This window comes from Carlito syrichta, unplaced genomic scaffold, assembly GCF_000164805.1.
Source record: "Carlito syrichta isolate Samal-C Ts95f unplaced genomic scaffold, Tarsius_syrichta-2.0.1 Scaffold304732, whole genome shotgun sequence".
Lineage (NCBI taxonomy): Eukaryota > Metazoa > Chordata > Mammalia > Primates > Tarsiidae > Carlito > Carlito syrichta.
The window spans coordinates 181,403-202,235 of NW_007248828.1; the positions used below are offsets into that span (position 1 = coordinate 181,403).

Consider the following 20,833-nt stretch of genomic DNA (forward strand, 5'->3'; position numbering starts at 1 on the left):
ACCAGCACTAGCTGAATTCTGAGGATCACACAGAGGGGGAAAAAAAAAAAGAAGGGAGGAACACTGTCCTAGGAAACCATTTATGATTCATGATTAAGGAAGTGGGAGTGGAAGAAGAGGAGAAAAACAAAAGCTTATTGTTCAAAGACTGTTCTGTCAGGCTTTTCACTAGCATCTGGCTTTATACCCCCAAATCCCCGTTTTGTAGATATTATAATCTCCATTGTAAAAACCGAGGATCAAAAAGGTAAAAATAAAAATAAAAAATTAAACACAACATGGATTAAGCAGTGGAGTCGGGATTTGAACTCAGCTCAAAAATAAATCTACAAGGGCTCATGGCTGCACTCCTGCAGGGAGAATGACATCTAAGGCATTGAAATTGCTCAATTAGTATTTGTAGAATGAGTAAAGTTTATTTCAAACTAATAGAAACTTTGCTTGCTGTCCGATGAAAGCGGAGTCTGTGTTTCCAGAGCCTGCTGGGTAGTTGGTACCTTTCACACCCTAACAAAGAAAGGCTATTTTAAATTTCGGCTTCTTTTGAAATTCTCACAAGTTTATAGTCAAAAGCTGTTTGAGGTGGCTCATGTCAGACCTAGAAGATGTGCCTAATTGGTTCAAAAGGAATATTCTGCCCATTTGTGTTCATTGTGCTAAAATTTATTCATTCTTAAAGAGTAAAGGAATAAGTGCTATGGCATAATCCCGTCTTTATGGGCCATTGTTTTGTCACATGTAGGCTTATCCTAATTACCCATCGTTGGATACAGATAACCAATGAACATGTTAAACTTAAATACCAAAACAAAGCACATGTTTGTAGCTGTGGACACAAGTGCAGTTTTAACTTTTGATAAGAATGCAGTTTGGCACTGCTGATTTTCTCAGCAGATTAACAATATCAACAACAAAAATTGCAGGTTTTGTTGAGAAAGGCTATCCCTAAATTCTTGTTCATCTCTCATCTTCAAAAAGGTACATTTCCCAAAATCATTGTTGCTTTATGGAAACACTTCCAAACTTGGGAATTTTTGACTTATGAAGGCATATTTGGCAAAGCAAATCTCTCTCCTGACTCATGTAAATTGCTCAAGAGAGACGCAGTTGCAAAAACAAAAAAAAGATTAAAAAACGGAATATTTAAAAAGTAATTTTTGAAGAGAGTTCTGAAAGTTCTGAAACACAAAATAGCATGCTATTTATATTTTAAATGTCAAATCGTACCCTTTACTCCCCTATACTAACTTTGCTGGAGTCTGTAGTTTGCTACATATTAGTTCTCTGTCCACAGGGAGTTTGCCCTTGATTACCAGAACCAAGTTGTGCACCTGGAAGGTACCACTGACTAAAATGTTCTGTTTAAATGGCTTAGAAATTCTGACTTTTGAAGGATGTTTGCCAGTTTTGTGAAGACGCAAAAGGAGGTTGATTTATGAATGAGTCGGTAAACTGGTCTTTCCAAGTGTGGGCACTAATAGCCACAAGTGTAGCCAAGGGCATCACTGCATACCTCTGATGTCCACATGTGTCTGAGGTCATGGTCATGACGCACACTAGGAACACACCCGAGTGCCTCCCTGCTCACGGGCTCCCACAAGCCCTGCACCAGACCCTGAGTCCACCCTCTCCGGACCATGTGACACTCAGGTGGTTTTATAACTCCTCACCTCCACATACTCTCTGTATGAGGGGGAGGACCCCCAAAATCCCAGAATTTATTTATTTAAAAATTGTATTTTATTCTTACAAGTTTAAACTTTAGTCACCATCAAAGTACTCTCCGTTTGGTGCAATATAGCTACTGGTGCAATACAGCTACTGACATGCTTTTTCCACTGCTCAAGACAGTTTTTGAACTTGTCAATTTTGATACCTTCTAGTGTTCCTGCCATTTTTTGTTTCACATCTTCCACATCAGAAAAACGTTTCTCTTTGAAGATTTTTTTTTTATTAATCAATATTTTTTATTATGGTTTTGTGGGGTACGGTTAAGGGTTAGGTGTACAATTACGTTTCATTCAGGCACCCTGTTGATAAGAGGTGTTTTCCCATCCCCAGACAGATATTTGCTACTGTTAATTCCATCCCCCTCCCCCCCATAGTTTCCCAGTACTGTCAGTCATTTTCTTATAGTATTACATTGGATGTTCAAGGTCCATTATATGAGTGAGAACATGTGATACTCGGATCTTTGTTTCTGTGAGAGGTCACTCAGTATTTGAAGATTTTTTTTCATCTATGGAAACCAAAAAAAGTCACTCGGGGTGAGAATGGGTTAATAGGGAGAGTAGGGTATGGGGGTCATGTCATTTTTGGTCAAAAATTGCTGAATACTCAGGTGCAGTATGGACAGATGTGCTCATAAATCACCCCCCATGAAATGGGCAAACACATTGAAACAATCTCCAAAAAAAAATTCACTGAAGCCAAATGCAGCCTCTCACAACAATGCTAGCTGGTACATTGATGCCAATGGGTTCTTAGAACATTTACCTATTAGGAGAAGCCAGGACTACAGGGGGATTACCCTCCAAATAATTCTGGTTTTCTTTTGGGTCCCCCTCATATTTTTTTCTTTAATTCAATTTTAATTAAGTGAGCAGGAATGACGTTGGGGACTTGTCAGCATCCCTTGAAACAACAGGCTGACCCTGCTATACCAGGACAGCCACAGCTGGGTCTGCCACTCAGAAGGGGAAAAAGCCCAGTGGTCACCCCCATCATCAAACTGTGTAAACAGGCTTTCCAAGCATTTGCACAGAGCAGGCAATCCTTTGCTCCACCAAGAAGACCCTTAGAGGATATCTGTCTTTTTAATTGAGGTTGCGAAGGCCCTCTCATCTGTGGTTCCAGGCGAACAATGGCCTGCAGGGAAACTGCCATGAAGACATCTACCAACATGACTCCACTTGGCGCTGCTGGGCTGACCTTCCTCACCACAGACACCTGTGGTCAGGGTGGTCCTGCCATGTTGGGCCTACACAACTCCACACAACAGGCTCTGAGTCTCAAGTGCAGAACAATCCCACCAGTGGGGCTGCAGGTCATGCTGTGTGTGTACAAATGTGTGTATGAGTGAGCATGTGAGTGTGAATGTTGAGGGTATGTGGATGATGGTGTGTGTGCCTGAGTGTGTGTATGAGTGAGTGTGTGAGTAGGAGAGCATGTGAGAGTATGTGACAGTATGTGTATTATGGTGTGTGTGAAAGTATGTGCACGTTGAGTGTAAGTGTATGATGGTGTGTGTATGAGTCTGTGTGAGAGTGTGTAAATGTTGAGTGCAAGTGTATGATGGTGTGTGTATGAGTGACTGTGAGAGTGTGTGTGAGTGTGTTATTTTGAGTGTAAGTGTACAATGGTGTGTGAGTGTGTTTGTGTGTGTTTGAGCAAGAGTATAAGTGTGTGCAAGACGGTGTGTGAATGTTGAATGCATGGATATGATGTGTGTGTATGTTTGAGCGAATGTATGAGTTTGTGTGACTCTATGTGAGTATGAGTGAGCGAATGTTGAGTGTATATACATGACGGTGTGTGCATTTGTGTGTTTGAATGAGTGTACAAGTGCACAAGTTTATGTGACAGTTGTGTGAATGGTGAATGCATGTGTAGGACAATGTGTGTGTATGAGCGAGTATATGAGTTTGTGTGAGTGTATGTGAGTGTGAGAGAGTGTGTGTGAATCGTGAGTATATGTGTATGATGGTGTATGTGTGTTTGAGTGTATGAGTATGTGCAAGTGTGTATGAGGGTGTGACAGCGTGTGAATGCTCAGTTCATGTGTATGACAGTACGAATGAGTGAATTAGGAGTATGAGTGTGTATGGGTGTGAATGAGAGTGTGACAGTGTAGGAATGCTGAATGCATGTGTATGAGAGTATATGTGTGTGTTTGAGTGGGCGTATAAGTGTGTGCGAATGTGACAGTGTGTGGATGCTGAGTGCATGTGTATGACAGCATGTGTGTATATTTGAGCAGGGGCATGAGTGTGTCTGAGTGTGACAGTGTGTGAGTGCTGAGTGTATGAGGGTGTATGAAGGTGAGTCAACTTCATTTCAGTGTGGTTGGAACTACATTTGCTTTTAGAAAGGTGGACTCTCACTAATGAAATTTCCCTAGCATACAAAAGGGTATTTTAGAAGGAATTGTTACATTATTATTAAGAACGTGTCTTAATCCTCTCAGGGGAAGACTCCTATCACCCTGCCCCACCAATGACAAATTATTGGAGTGTCATGTTCTATGTATGGGACCACTGATTATATTATTTGCTCATGATGGTTTTGATTCTAAACAAGGATTCCAGGAAAAAGAAATGGAACATGAAGACATGATACTTTAAAAGCAATTTCAATGAAAATACTTAGCTAGCAATAACTTTGGATAAAATAACATATAAAACTCAGCTATCTAGGACAGGTCCTTAACCATTAGAGAAAGAAAGTTAGAAGGAGAGCCTTCTTATGCAAATTTTATGTAATTTGGAAGATGGCTCTACTGTAGCTTTGAAATAAAAGTGTCCAGGATACAGAAAGTTGACCTAATGAAACCTTCTGATTTTAATATACCTAAATTACATCATTACTTAGATGTCATTTGCTGGCGAATGGTGTGACCATCTCTCAATGGCCTTGTATCTCTCTAATCATAAAATGATGTCTGCTAAAACAGTCGCTTCCATTGTCTGTTTTAAAACGCCACCTGCCACTGTAGGCATGGCTCGCAGTCAGTGAACAGTTAAGCAGATCAGAGGAGGTCAGAGTCCACGGGCCTGCATCTGAATCTCTGGGTTGAGCTCCCCCAGGGGGTGGGTTCAGGGTCCAAATGTCTCTGCAGCAACAATGCCAAGACCAAGTACAGAACTGGGCTGAACCAGGGACCCAATTTTCCTTAACTCTTTAACTACTGAGTGGATTGTGCTGTTTCCACATGTGCGTGCGCACGCGCGCGAGGGAGAGCTTAGGAATCATAATTGTTGACAACTTTCCTGATGCAGCAACTTGAACATCTTCCAAAGAGAAGAAAAGGCATTAGGATGAACATGGAGAGCAGTGTGGGTTCCTCTAATGTGTGAAGGCCGAGGGGTGAGTGTGAGAGGGTTTGCTGGCTGAAAGCTGAGTATAACAGGGTGTTTAACTTTCCATTTCTAACACCCTGTTTTTTCCATTTGTGTAGTGTTAATGCTCGAATGTTCTTGGCAAAAGAGAGGCCCAGCTCCTGAAGGAGTTCTCTGAGAAATGTGGACATGCCCTCCTCTCACAAGAATAAGTGAAAAAGAGGCATCTTAAAGAGCTCTTGAGACATAATTGGAAGGGGAGGGAGAATCATCAGGAAAAAGGCGTGTGTATGTGCCTCTGAGAGGGTCTTTCCTCAGTGTGCTCATGTCCACCGGCCAGCGCTCGTCCTTGAAGAAAAGGAAGGAGCGGAGGCAACCCCAAGGACCCCCAAGTTCAAACGACAAGTTCAAATTCAGGCTGGGTGTGAGGGGGAAATCAGAAACGGGAAGCTTTACCCGTGGAAACCAAACAGAGGTTCTTTCAAACTGGGATCCAAGACCCAGCAGACTTTGATGATCACGAGCATCCCAGTGGCTCAGACGAAAGGGACCCTCCCTGCAGATGGGCACCCACGGGCACCCCTGGGTCTTGAGGTAGATGTACTGCAGTCCCATTGGCCAGAGCCCATTGCAGCTGCTGTTTGTGCCATTGTGAGGTCTGTATCCCCTCTTTGTTCTAGAAGTCTGTCAGTCACCCTATTGTGGCTCTGGTGACCCTGAGTGACTCTGGCAGTGCATTTGATTCTGGAGACCGGGCTCCGTCAGGGGCAGGGGCACAGGGAATCGACTGTGAGCATATGCAGCTGTGACCTATCAGTGTTGGAGCTCAATGACCAGCCCTGCAAGCTTGGAGGACCTACCGGATGTTGTCCCCTGTCCATCTGCATCCCCTGAGGGACCACGACCATCATGCTGGTCTCGGCATTCATGGCTCCCCATGGGAAGTGCCCTGTAAAGCCAGTAATGCCTGGACCCTTCCCCTAGCCCCGGCTCCCTTCTCTCCACTCAGTGGGGACCCTCTCTAGTCAAGCATAGCCCCTGGATGACCTTCGGGGCCTTGCAACCTGCTCCCTCCTGCGGTGATGCAGTGAAAAGTGCTGAGACATGGGTGTGAACTCACCTGGGACCTACCCGACCACCCTGGAGATGTTTCGCCCAAATCTTTTTTTTAGAATTTTGCTAAATAAAAGGTCTCAGAGAAGCCAACCAATGCTAGAGACCACAAGCAGAGAGGGGACAGCCCAGCAACAGGTCCCCAGGGAGTTTGGCACCAGATGCCTTATTGTTGGGAGCCCAGGCATGACGGTCACTGTGTCCCCAGTGACTACTGCTTCCCGAGTTCCTCCACCTATCCTGGTGGTGGCTGCCTCAGGGGTGGGGTGTCCTGCAGGACCATCCACTGCAGGTGCAGGAGGGGACAGAAACCAGACAGACCAGCTTGGTCCTTAGCCAGGCGTGGCCCCCAAGATGCCAGCTCTAGCCTCTGTCCCCCTCCCCCGCATGGGATCAGCAGGGGCTCCAGGGTTTCAATGTTGTAAATAATTGACATTTAACAGGCTGGATGAATGAGATCAACAACATCCAACTATATGTATGGATAATCATGAAAATATCTGCATGAACGTGGACTTGGTAACTCCTAATTTCAAGGAACAAAAGTGACTCTAGGGGTTTGTTTTTTTTTGAGTTGGAGTCTCACTCTGTGCACAAACTGGAGTGCAGTGACATGCTCACAGCCACCATAGCATCAACCTGTTAGGTTTAGACAATCCTTCGCCTCAGGCTTCCAAGTAACTGGAACTACAGGCACGGGCCACCATGCCTGCCTAATTTTTAAAAATTTATTGTAGAGATGAGGTCTCGCCAAGTTGCCCAGGCTGGTCTTGAACCCATGGACTCAGGCAATTCTCTCACCTTGGTCTCCCAAAGTGCTGGGATTACAGGTGTGAGCCACCGTGCCTGGCCAACACTCAGAGTTTCAGAGACATTTTGTCACTTGGAACAGCATTTGTACATAGGTGCGTGCACATACCCACACTCTATGTGCATGCATACTTGCATACAATACACCACACACATGCATACATAAACACACACACAAACATGCATACACAACACTACACACACGGACACATACAAACATGAACACACACACACCACAAACTAGCACACAACATGCCACACACATGCTCACACACACTGTGACGTACAAGCTGTGTGTATTTCTGCATGTCCTTTGATCAGCCATAGCCCAGAGGCAGAGTTTCTCATGCAGAAAGAGCTCAGGCCCCAGGATACACTGTCTGGTGGCATTTTACACAGAACACAATGTTTTGCAAAGGTTGTCCTGGAGTGAGGAGAGCAGAAGTCTGCACCCTTCACTCAGGCATTCAGCAAACATGGACAAGGCTGTCCCATGAGCCAGGCCTTCTCCCAGGTGCTGGGATTTTGCAGTGATCACAGCACATGAATGTCCCTGCCTTCACAGGGACCTTGATTCATCAGGGGAGGGGACAGACCATGAACAAAATGAGAAACTTAGAGAGTGTAACAGCGGTGACGGTACCACCTGTCTTAGCTCTTCTTCTTGGCTCCTCGTTGCGCAGAGGGATCTTGATCATGTGACACTTCCAGCCAGTGGAATGTGACTGGATGTGACAGATGACACCACTGCTGGCCTCCAGGCCTACTCCAAGATGTACTAACACAAAATATTCTGCAGCCGTTCTGGACAGGAATAAAAGGCCTCAGACAACAATAGAGTCATAATGAGCAATAAGTTAAAGCTAGCATCAAATGTTCTCAAGACAAGGTTGTGTAGGGATAATTTCTAAGGACACTGCATTTGAAGAAGGACAAGTAGAAGACCCATAGGAAAGTATGGAACAACCCCTCAGCCCCCGTTACAGCTGGGTCAAAATGGAATTTCACATGGGAAGTGACTGCCTCTTACTAGATTTGCAGCTTAGTTTACTAACCAGGATACAGTCAATACATACATTACTTGAAAACGGCACTTCAGAAAGATGATTTCTTCATGGAAGTTTCTTGAAAACAAGTTTAAACAAAAACAAAATGCTTATGGAGTGCTGGTGAACATTCTCAGGGGAAAGTCTGACTGAGGCAGGTGGTATTTTCTAGGTACGCCCAGAGCATTATCTCCAGAGGGATTAGGCTTCCAGAAGAGGGGCAGGACAAGCCGTTCCTGCCCTGCTGGTCATGCAGTGGCAGAATTGTGAGCAAAAGAAATCACAGCCCTTCAAGAAATGTTACTGTGGATGAACTTGGACCTTAGCACCACTGGAACGGTGCTGGACTCGTGCTAATCTCTAACAGTTTAGGGATAAGCCTCAAAAGCCCAAGGCCTGTGGGGTCGAACAGATCACTTTCAGGGAAGCAAATCCTGAGGGACCAAGAGACCCTGGAGACAGCCGCTCTTCAGTCAGCCAACTGTGGCCAAATGGGGACAATGCCACCGTTGGGTCTTTAAAGTTTCCAGAGAAGGCCGGGCTCAGTGGCTCAGCCTGTAACCTCACGCTTTGGGAGGCTGAGGTGAGTGAATTGCCTGACCCTGAGGGTTCGGGACCCGCCCGGGCAACTTGGAGAGACCTCATCTCTACGATGAATCAAAAAATTAGCCGGGTGTGGTAGCGCGTGTCTGTAATTCCAGCTACTTGGAAGGCGGAGGCGGAAGGATCGCCGGAGCCCAGCAGGGTGAGGCTGTGGTGCCGGAAGCAGCCACTGCACTCCAGTCGGGGCGACAGACTGAGACTCCAACTCAAAAAAAAAAAAAGTTTCCAGAGAAGCTGCAATTCCAAATTTTCCCAGTAAACTTCCAATTTCTAAATGTCATCAAAATTAAAAGGAAAAAAACCTCCACCATCTGGACTTGTCTGAGGTCCAAGTTGACCAACAGCTCACCAGCAGTGGATGCTATGTGGCAATAAAATATCAAATATGGCCTGGAGAAAGAAGAACAGTCTTTTAGGCAAGGGTTAAGTCACAGACCCTACACCTAAAGATAAAGCTATATTCTAGCTGTTTCTTTTCCCCTGGAAGCTAAACAAGGCCTGGCCTCGAGATAAGCAATATTAAAACAATTGCAGCTCACTCTCCATTGGCTACCTGACCCCTATTACACCAACCATGGTTACAACTTTGATTAGATGACAGACTGATTTCAGTAACTTTCTCCTGATGAGACCCTCCAGCACAGGCTCGTTCTGGCCGCTTTACAGAGGGTGAACACTGAGTGCCTTTGTGTCCCTGCTTGACCTTTGGACGTATAGAGCCCCATTGTAATTTATTTAAGTGTTCAGTCTTTGCTCCAGAGTGAAAATGGGTTGTGTGTAACATGCATGCTCATTCTGTGCATGTTTTGTGACTCTCTCATAAATGCTCATAAGATTCTCCCATAATCTGTCGAACATGTGTACTTGGTTCAGCACCAATTCCTGCCTCACTCTTCCCTCCCCGGGAGAGCTGGCTTTGTCTCCAGTGGAGGTTACACTTCCCAGCCTGTCAGGGTGGCCATCTTGTAGGCTGCAGCCCTTTGTAAGAAATAAAATCTCCTTTCCAAATTTGTGAGTTTCAGGATTCTTTTGTTGACAGTGACACTTGAGTTTGATTTGATAATACCTGAACATCTTCCAACTCTTGGAGTATGGAAGCTTTTTTTCAATCTCATCTAAATGTCTTCTAAGTCACTCTTAGATTTTTTTAGAAAAAAACCTATCTTCATCAGAAAGACAAATCCCCTACCCAAACACTAAAGTTTTCTCACAATCCCTCAGCCAAGCTCAAATCCTTCAAATCATTGCACTCTCCTTGTCATTGCTCCAGTTCTTGAAAACATTCTCATTTCTCTTCACGGTGGCTTCTCCTAGCCTGTGTGTCACCATTTTAAGCATTTTTTATTCACTTAGGACACAACTTTTTGCATGATAACTTTTTACCTCACAGCATTAAAACACTGCCAAAGGGTTGAAAAGCGAAAGAAAAGAACCCACTTTTTCCATGTCCCTTTATGGTAAAGCATTGCCCACACTGTGTCACCTCCCCTGGGGCTGGCTACCACTTCTTTATTTTGTTTCCTCTATCTCCTCCCCACCCCCTTTAGCCCTGGTATATTGCATGGCAGGCACATTCTAGGTGCTCAAAAGTGATTTAATGGATGAAACATTGAATGGATCTGCATTAACACCTAAAACGGGCACATGACTAACACAACTTCACACCATATTCATAAAATTAAATGCTGCTGTTTAGGTGGGATAGCCTATGTGCTGGTGATGAAGGAAATGTCGACACCAGATGTTACTAAGCTCCTCACTGGCACATAAAACATAAAATATACAGTGAGGCCGGGCTTAGTGGCTCAGCCTGTAATCCCGTGTTTTGGGAGGCTGAGGTGAGTGGATGGCCTGAGCCTGCGGGTTTGAGACCCGCCTGGGCAACTTGGTGAGACCTCATCTCTACAATAAGTCAAAAAAAAAAAAAAAAAAAGCCAGGCATAGTAGCATGCCTGCAGTTCCAGTTACTTGGAAGTCTGAGCAGAAGGATCACCAGAGCCCAGCAGATTGAGGCTGTGGTGACCAGGAGCATGCCACTGCACTCCAGTCTGGGTGACAGAGTGAGACTCCAACTCAAAAAAAAAAAAAAACAATATATATATATACAATGAATGGGAGCACTTATTACCAGTTGTATACATAAGGCTTAAAGAAGGACAGAGGTTAAAGGGTCCTGTAAAGTTGACCAGGCTGGAGTGCAGTGGCACGATCACAGCTCACCACAGCCTCGACCTCCTTGGCTCAGGAGATCCTCCCATGTCAGCCTCCCGAGTAGTTGGGACTACAGGTGTGTGTCGCCACACCCAGGTAATGTTTTGATTTCTTTTTTTTTTTTTTTTTGTAGAGACGAGGTCTCGCTATGTTGCCCAGACTGGCTTTTAACTCTTAGGCTCAAGAAATCCTCCTACCTCAGCCTCCCAAAGTACTGGGATCACAGGGTATGAGCCACCATGCCTGGCCCCATAAAGAAGTTTAACAGTTCTTTCATAGAACCTTTGTGACAATGTTTAAAGGTGGGTAGGATGCCCTGTTTAATGGGGGAGAAAACAAAAGAAGATAGAGAAGAAGTCGTGTCCCCAGTTACAGGTGAGCTGACAGCTGAGCCAATAGTCACACACCCCCTGTCTTCCAGAAAAACTCTCTCTTGCTCTTCTCTTGGAACCAGCTAACCCCAGAAGAAGGAGGCATAAAGGGCCTTAGCACCCAGCAGCACAGCACAGAGCGCCAGGCTCCTGGGTCCTCCTCGGAGCCCAGGACATGGAATTCTGGAATTTATGGAATTCTGTGCATTCCTGGCTCAGGATAGTGACCCCAAGTTCCTTTAATTCTGCCCATGAGTCACATCAGGTCCTCAGAAGACTGGACACTGGGATCATGCTATCTTAGCTTCCAACGCTGAAGGTTTATGTTGCATCACTGGCTTCTGCTGAAATTTATCACCAGTCAACAGCCATATGGAACTAATCACTATATTTGCTGTAAAAATACCTTGAGGTCACTGACTACCATGTGACTCATAATGTGATTTTAAAAAACTAAACAGGAAAAATCCTTAGTATTTGTTAAACAAAGATTTGCATCCTTCGAAGAATATCTGCAAACGTCTGAACACACTAGCTAATGTCCACTGAGTACTGACCAGGAGATGGGAGTGTCCCACATGTGAACATGCATTGACTTGTTTATTACTCACAGCTCATTTTATGATTACTCTACTTACATATGGGAAGCCAAGACACAAAAAGGTGAGTAAATTGCCAAAAATAACACAGCTAAAAGGCGGTGGAGCCATGCCACCGCCTGTGTAAAACGAGAGACTTTAGACTGTTTAAGTCTCACTTTAGGCAGCCAGGCAGCTCCGAGCCAAATGTGACATTCCCCTATAGCAATTGTAATACGGTTGACATATTCATGGTCTTCCTTTACTTAATTTAGGTTTCACAGTGTCATTTGTATTTTACTGCCTCTTCTCGCTACAAGCTAACTCAAGCTTTGTGGAATAAAAAGGAACACACACACATGTACTTAAGTGGTCCTAAGATGAATACTCTTTTCCCATAAACATTAAACACAGATGATTCTATCGCCATCATCTGAGCAATGACCTCGTGAATGTTGTCCTGTGACTCTTAACAGGATTTTGCCCTCATACGAAATATACATGTGACTTGGCTCTGGGATGTGCTATGCATGGACACGGGAGGGCGATATTTTCAGGGTAGGAAATCCCTCCCCGGTGACACCTGTAGCGTGAACCGGTACACATGCATCCAACGTGGGTTCTCGTCCTTCCAGTTCTGCCTTTGGAGAGGTCTGTCCTGCTGGGCAGGACCTTGGTCATTCCCAAAGGGCGGTGGCGCCCTCTTTTGGTACTCCTCTCCTTTGCTGGAGTAATTTAGGGAGATCTAAGGCTTCTCTCCCTTGGACTGAGTTGCTTGTCTTTCTTTTAGCCTCATAGTTATGAGGTCTGGAGGGAGGAGGGGTGAAGGCTGACTCCTGCCTTCCTTCCTGCCTGGTTTCAGATGATGCCATGTGGGTGTGTGTGGGTGTGCGGTTAGAAAAGGCTCAGCAACCGTCTAACGCAAAACAACCTGGTTCCCCAAAGCTGGGACAACACCCGCTTCTCTCGGCCACTGTGCCTGCAAATGTCTTCTTCCTCCTTGTACAACTAGGCAAAACAATCCCCAAGGAGACTGGAAAGTGTGCTCCAGCGAGTTGTTCGCCAGGATTGAAAACAATCCCTCAGTGAGATTTTCATCAGGAGATGAAAAGCTAGGAAAACCCTTGAGTGCACTGCTAGAAAAAGCATGGGCTCTGGCCTTCACAAAGACAGGGAGAAAGGGGGCCTGGCTGTAGCTGTGCATTTGTGGTTTGGGGCGTCCCGGGTGAGCCACAGCTGTGACACCTGCATGGTGGTCAGTGCCCGGCCACAGGCTTCTCCTCAATGCTCCCATCCAGTCCGTGGTCAGGGACTCTGTCACCAGCCCAAGACCAACACTGCTGCCTTCTGACATTCACCACAGAGACCGTGGGGAATGTGTGTCCTACAGAGATGGCTGAAGGGTGACGACTTCCTGCACATTCTTCAGACCCTGAGCTCATTCTTCGCACACATGGACACAGCGATTGCCAGGGGCCTAGGCAAGATTCTCACGTGGTTGCTGGGACTCACGTGCTCACAGGACACCAAGAATGGAATTTATTATCCAGGCAAGAAGTGACCTTTTTGTAAAATGGGAGGCAACTGCTGTTGTCATTTGGAGTTACATTTGTACAGCATGTTATCATTTAAAAAATTTTTTTCCATTTCTTATTTTAGATTTGGGGGTACATGTGCATGTTAGTTACATGGACATATCGTGTGGTGGTAGGGGCTGGCCTATTCCCCAGATAGTGAACATGGTACCCCATAGGTAATTTCTGACCTGGAGACTCCCTTCCCGCCTCCCCCCTTATTGGTGTCCCCAGTGCCTGTTATTTCCATCTTTGTGACCATTTAGCTCCTGCATGTGAATGAATACACGCAGCATTTGGTTTTCTGTTTCTGAGCACATTATGATTTAAATCAAATTCTCCTGCATATTCTCCAAGATTAGTAGCCAAGGTCACTTTAGCTTCCTCTTCCTCACCTTGCACATGTAGACTGGAGCTATGTAGATTCCAGGGAAGGATTAGGAATAGGGAATCACCACACTCGAGAGCAGAAGCCCACTGCTCAGAGGGTCCCTTGCGACTGTGGCACAGGAGCCAGGAGCAGCCGGGTTGACCTCACTTGGGTCAGAAGTGAGGACTCTTTCAGACTGCAAACTCCTCACTCTTCACTTCTGTTCTGCTCTACTTCAATCAGGGTAGGCTAGCAATGCCTGGAGATGGCTCTGGGGAAATCTCTTCATCACACTGATGAGCTGATGTCCTGAGTATGTGGGAGCCACATTCACTCAACAGACCTGTAGTCTCTCTGCCTCATCCCAGGCCCTGAACAGCTCAATAAACACAGGCAGAGGCACCGCTCTTCCCATTAGAACACTTGTCCAAGTTTGTGAAATGTTGGAAAGATTCTGCATTTCCACTGGTTTCACATTCAATCCTAGATAATAACCCACAACACTGAATTTCTATTTGGAAAGGTTAAGAAAGGCTGCCTTTGGAAGAGCTTCAGAAATTGGGGGGCGGGGTATAAAAACCTGAAATTATCTTTTGGAGGGCTGGTCCATTTAAATATAGGCTTCCATTAGTCGGGCGTGGTAGTGCGCGCCTGTAGTTCCAGCTACTTGGAAGGCTGAGGTGGAAAGATCGCCGGAGCCCAGCAGGTCGAGGCTGCGGTGCTCGACCACTGCACTCCAGTCTGGGTGACAGAGTGAGATTCCAACTCAAAAAAAATAAAAATAAAAAATAAACAAATACAGGCTTTCCCTGCTAAGTAAGTGTTCTATGAACCCATTGGCATCAGTGTACCAGCTAGTGTTGTAAGAGGCTGCGTTGGGCTTCAGTGAAAAATTTTTTTGAGATTTTTTTCAATGCTTTAGCCCATTTCACCCTGGGTGATTTACAAGTGGGCCTGCCCCACAGCATAACCCCTGTGCCCCACCCTCCCTAGTCACCTAATTTTGCCCTGAACAACTTTTTTTTGTTGTTGCCTCAATAAAAAAGTCCTTGAGGGGAAAGGTTTTGCAGATGTAGGGGAGGTGAAACAAAAAATGACAGAAGCACTAAAAGGCGTCCAAAATGATGAGTTCAAAAACTGTTCTGAGCAGTAAAAAATCTCAATCGATATATTGCATCAAATGGAGAATATTTTGAAGGTGACTGAGGTTTAAACATGCAAGAATAAATACACAATATTTTATAAATAAATTCTGTTTTTTGGGGGGTCCCCTCTCATATACCATCTTCATGATTTAAGGAGCAGGCTCATCATAGAAGACCTTGTTTTATATATATATATATAATGTCTGGTATGTGTATGCGTGTGTGTATATATTTGATGGTCATAAAACAGCTGTTATTATTATTATTATTTTTGAGTTGGAGTCTCACTCGGTCGCCCAGACTGGAGTGCGGTGGCCGGCTTCGACCTGCTGGGCTCTGGCGATCCTTCCGCCTCAGCCTTCCAAGTAGCCAGAATTACAGGCGTGTGCTACCACGCCCGGCTGATTTTTTTGATTTATTGTAGAGAGGAGGTCTTGCTGCCCAGGCGGGTCTTGAACCCGCGGGCTCAGGCAATACACTCACCTCAACCTCCCAAAGGCGCAGGATTACAGGCTGAGCCACCGAGCTCGACAGTTGTTATTTTTATTAATAATTCTAAAAGCAATTAATTAGCAGAATAATGATAAAAATGATGATGTTTGCTTTAAAAGTAAGCATAGCCAAAATAATTCTAAAACTCATTTTTCTTCAAATGAAAAGCCTCAAATTGAACATTTATGTTTTGCCCTTTTTATTAAGTCTTTATATATGAGTAAAGAAATCATCTAAAGGAACTGTTATTTTGGAGTTTGTTTTTGAGTCAGGGTCTCACTCTGTCACCTAGGCAGGCAGTGGTGGAATCATGCTCACTGCAACCTCCAATTCCTAGGCTCAAGCGATCCTCCTATGTCAGCCTCCCAAGTAGCTGGGACTTCAGATGCATACCACCATGCCTGGCTGCTAATTTTTTGAATTTTTGTAGAGACGGGATCTTGTGATGTTGCCTAGGTTGGCCTTGAACTTCTGGACTCAAGCAATCATCTTCCTGCCTCAGTCTCCTAAAGTGCGGGGATTATGGGCATAAGCCACCCCACCAGGTTTGTCGACACTGGGACATTCTGTTCAAATTCACAGACTGACTGTTCTAGGACACGTTCTATGCTCTCGAGAGTGCATGCTGCTACTCCTAGACATGTTGTTGCTGTCCTCCATTCCATCCTCTTTCCTCTGCCACTAAGGAATGAGAATCCCACTACCTGAATTCAGTGGATTGTGCTTGGCCACGCCCCCAAAAGCATTCCTAAGAAAGCTGACAGAAAGCAAGGGGATAGGAGTCAGGAGAACACTGAACCCTTTTCACACCAGCCAGTCTCATTTCCGGTAAATTAATCTTCCTTGTTTCCAGCCTCTGCACCTGTGCATCATGCTGATTTTCATGGATGCTTAAGACGTTACAAAAGCGAGCAGTGGCTTATTTATATGATGTGCGTTTGCTCAAGAATGGAATTATAGAAAAGATGGAACTTTTGAAAAAGAGCAAGTTATTCAGAAATAACAACAAAAAATTAAGATAGATTACCCTGCCTAACTAGTGAAGTATTAAGAAAGACCTTTCCATGAATAAGCAGAGACCAGGCCAGGGGACATGGCCAGGAAGCCTGGCTGTCTTGAGCTTCTATCACCTATAGGCTGAGTGGACCTTGGGCAAAGGAACGCCTATTGCAGTAGCCAGAAATCACTCCCTTTTCCTTAGACATACCAGTGGGTTTTCAGGATCTGAGCACACTTAAGGCCACTCTTTTGTTGCTTTCACTTGAGGAATACGTGGAGAAAAGAAAAAAGCAATACACAACAGAATAGATCTGGCTTCGGCTCGGCCTAGTTGTGTGACCTTGGGCAAGTCACTGACTTCAAGGTCATGATGGAAAAAGTGGATTCAATTGCATTCATGTAAAAATCAGATGAGAACAGGCCTCCCACTTGCATCTTCTCCCAGGGAGAAGATGCAAGAGGTATGTCAGGATTCTTTCTTAGTTCATTTTCTTTTACTGTTCTGAGTACTTGAGACTGGGTAACTTATAACGAAAAGAAATACATTTCTTACAATTCTGGAAGCTGGGAAGTCCGGGGGCACAGTGCCAGTATCTGCTTGACTCCCCGGGAGGCACTGTGACACGACTGGGGCATCCCATGGTGGCACAGAGTAGGCACACAGGCTCAGGTCTCTCTTCCTTCCTTATAGAGCCACCTGCACCATCAAGGGGGCCTACCCCGATGTCCTTATCTAAGTCTGTTACCTCCCAAAGGTCCCACTTCCAATCACTATATGAACTTAGGGATTACATTTCCAACAGGGAGAGTTGGGGGACACATTCAAGCCACAGCGATATGCAAAGGCAATGTATATTCAGCAAAGCAATACAAAAAAGTAAAATTGTATAGACAACAGTTATTTCCCAGTGCCTCTGAGTCATTCTTTGTGGTTAAAATAAACATCACAGCACCCAGGCTTTGGTGCAATCTCACTTCCTCATTAGTTATTTTTTTATGAGCTCTGATAGGCTTTCTGATGCTCACACAAATGGACAAATAGATGATCAGATAAATACCATAAAGTAAGGAAGTACTGGGTGTCTGTGTCTACAAGTAGGCATGCAAAACAAAAAAACCAAAACAAAAACAAGATGGGGACAGATACCATGTGTGGTCACGCGGGTAGAAGGGATTGCATGAAGGGGAGAAGGGGAGGAAGGAACTGTGTCCTCTACATTTTGACACAGTCTACATCTTGATGAAAACCAACCTACATGTAACCCATATGGTTAAAAAACCAAGACTTCTCCAAACGAGCACACTTGTGCCCACCATCACCCAATGCAGTCACGTTTTCTGGGATTCATGTCACCTACCAAACACATCGTTATCCTCTGAGGTCGTCTGCGAAAGTTCGCCAAGGTTTCTCCTTTCAGATTCTCCTCTGTTAGTTTCACCAGTCTGGGAAAAAGAAAATACAACAAAGCCCTTCTTAGAAATGTTTTATCAACAAAATCACTGTAAAGCATTTTTCTCCTTCCACATTTCTTATCAGATCATTAGTCTTGCATCTGTCTTCAAGGTAGGAAATAGTCTGGGTTCGAGGGTGCGTTTTCTGCAGAGGATTCTACATTTTGGCATGTTTTCTCTGCCTAAGCTACTCATGCGTTCTCTTGGTCCAGGTGACATATTTTCATACAAAAGAAACCGAATATCGGTCTGGGTAAAACAAATGAGCTAAACACCATCATTTACTCCAGGAGGATGCCCACTCAGTGGGCATCATGGACAGAATTGACACCAGGTTAACTTTGTTGATTCGTTCCTTTAACTAACTGGGAACCATTGGGACCACTCTGATGGGATAAGCCCTTTTAGAGCAGAAAACAAAGCTGATGTCCAGGGAAACACTGTGTTCCCGTGAGGAGGAAGTAATCAATGGGGATTCCCCTGGGCTCTCCTTTGGAAATCTGCCAAGTGTCTTCCCTGTCCCCTGAGCCTCCTTTCTTCTGTGATCTGAGATTCAAATGACAGCATGAGCTTTACTTTTGAATTTAACTTTTGTTTGTTTGCTTTTTTGTTTGCGCCGGGAGTCTCAGTCTTATTGCTGAGGCTGGAGTGCAGTGGTGTGTGCTCAAGGCCACCGCAGCCTCGACCTGCTGGGCTTAGGCAATCCTTCCGCCTCAGTCTTCCAAGTAGCTGGATCTACAGATGCACACCACCATGCCTGGCTAGTTTTTGTGATTTATTGTAGAGATGAGGTCTCACCAAGTTGCCCAGGCTGGTCTCGAACCCCTGGGCTCAGGCAACCCTCTCGTCTCCGCCTCCCCAAGTGCTGGAATTACAGGCTGAACGAATTTAACATTTTCAGTGCATAGCTTAGCCACAAGTATAGAGAATAGATATGGTTCACTTTATATTTTGTAATCAATTTTACCTGGTTATTTTAACAGTCCTGATTGCACACGACATCACATTCAGATGCTCTGGAAGGTACCCAGCAACCTTGTCCTGCACTCCGGGACCTCCCAGCCTAGCCTCCCTTTCCTCTTCTGGGATGTGGCCATGTCTCCAGCTTCCAGGGAGTCTGCACAGTAGTGTGCCATGTCCGAGCAACGGTAAATGCACTTTCCTCTGGCACAGAACACGACCGAGTGCCCTCGATTGTCTGTGCCGGCCCTGGTACTGCCTGGGTTTGCCCCTCTCTGGTGCTACCCTGACATCTGCACTTATTTCTGTACTATTTTGCAGACCAATCTCTTCTTTCCTAAGAGTTGTTAACCCAGGACCATGAGATAGGCATCATTTTGATTCTACACCTTTTCCTTCCAGAGAGAGGGCCAGGCACAGCCATTAGGACCATGAGCCCTGGAGCCCAACCACTGGGGTACACTTCCTGGTATGGTTTGTTTTTTATTAGCTGTGTGACCTCAGGCAAGTCATTTAGCTGCTCCCGTGCCTCCATTTCCTTATCTATAAAAGAGGGGAAATGCTAATATTGCTTAATATGGTTGTAATGAGGACTAATAAAGTTAATATTCATAAAGTACTTAGAACATGCCTGGCATGTAGGAACTGCTAGGTGTTTATTAAGTGAAATGGAAACTCTGGAAGATAAAAGCAGGAAGTCCCTCCCACTCCATGCCCTACCCGCCGGCCCCCAGTTGCCTGGCCCTCTCTGCCTTGGGTGTCCTCTTGCTGTGGCCTGCTCCCCTGGGCTGGAGGGCAGCATGTGGCCCCAAAGTAAAAGTTCCCTGTGGGCTCTGGGGACTGGCTGTCATAGTGTTGACTTGTGGCTGCTCCTGCAGGGCTGCCCACATGTTCTCCCCTGCCCACCCTGTCCACTGCTGCCCATCATCCCTCCATGGTCCTTGTCCACCCCTGCACATCACCCTGCACTCTCCACCCACCCCCCGTCCACCCTCCTACCCTTCCCCAGCAGGGAATATGGCTTCTGTGAGGGGAAGCAAAGCCAGGTGTGCCCGAAGCAAAGCCAGGTGTGTCCAAAGCAAAGCCAGGTGTGACTTGGGGCTGGAGACTGCAGTGGGGCTCCTGAAAGCCAGACTGAAAGCCCTGAGTGGGGCTGTGTTTGAAGCCAATGCAGTAAACTACCCAGGCCAGTAAATTCTCTGTCTTTGTAAAACCCCTCCCCACCTGCTAGCTCTCAGTAATTTGAGTAGAGCTTTACAACAAAAACTGTCCTAAGATGTCAACCTGAAGTTTGATTGAGACCTAGAGCAACTCAATGACACACTGAGGGCTGTTTGTTCTGGGAGAGGAGTCCAGACCCAAGTTCACGCCCCAGGGGCCCACCTTACTCTCCTGGTCTCTAGGAACCCTCTGCCTCGAATATGTGTGTGTGTGTGTGTGTGTGTGTGTGTGTGTGTGTGTGTGTGTGTGTGTGTGCGCGCGCGCGCGCGCGCGCGCGCGCATACAAGTTTGCATGCGTACATGTGTATGTGTATACGTGTGTATGTGTTGTGTGTGTACATGTCTGTGCATGCACACATGTGAGTGTGTATATGTGTGAGTGTGCATGTATTTGTGCATGTCTGTATGTGTGCATGTGCGTGCACGTCAGGGTCTCCATTTCCACTGCTAGGCAGACAGGAGAGAATGAGTGGGTGTCCTCCACCAACCAGCATTTATAGTATTATTCCCACAATTCAGTAATGTCCAGTGTTATTTATCTATAAAAAGACTGATTATTTAACTTTCATAAAACTGGAGGAGAAGAAGTTGCCCTCATGTTGTTTCCTAAGACTGACAGGAGGACACGGGTTTGGCTGGCCTCCTGCAAGGGTCCCCAGGCCCCTCTAAATGAGTTGCTTTTGCTGAAGCTCCCGGAACCAAGTCCAACTAAGATCTTCACCTGAGAGAGAACAGCCAAATTCCCCAGTGTGACAAGGAGGCCCCTCTGTCCGACCTCTATATGGAAAGTCACTTTAGACGACTTATCCGCTGTTGTTCTGCATCTGCCCT

The 20,833-nt window shown here is 45.6% G+C and overlaps 1 protein-coding gene across 1 annotated transcript in view; it reads right to left on the bottom strand.

Annotated features, from left to right (window-relative positions):
• Positions 1–20,833, bottom strand: part of MBP (myelin basic protein) — a 111,513-nt gene that overhangs the window by 60,414 nt on the left and 30,266 nt on the right. Inside the window, exon 2 of the mRNA XM_008060790.2 lies at positions 17,728–17,812. Coding sequence (XP_008058981.1) covers positions 17,728–17,812 — 85 coding nt within the window. The remainder of the gene's footprint in view (positions 1–17,727; positions 17,813–20,833) is intronic.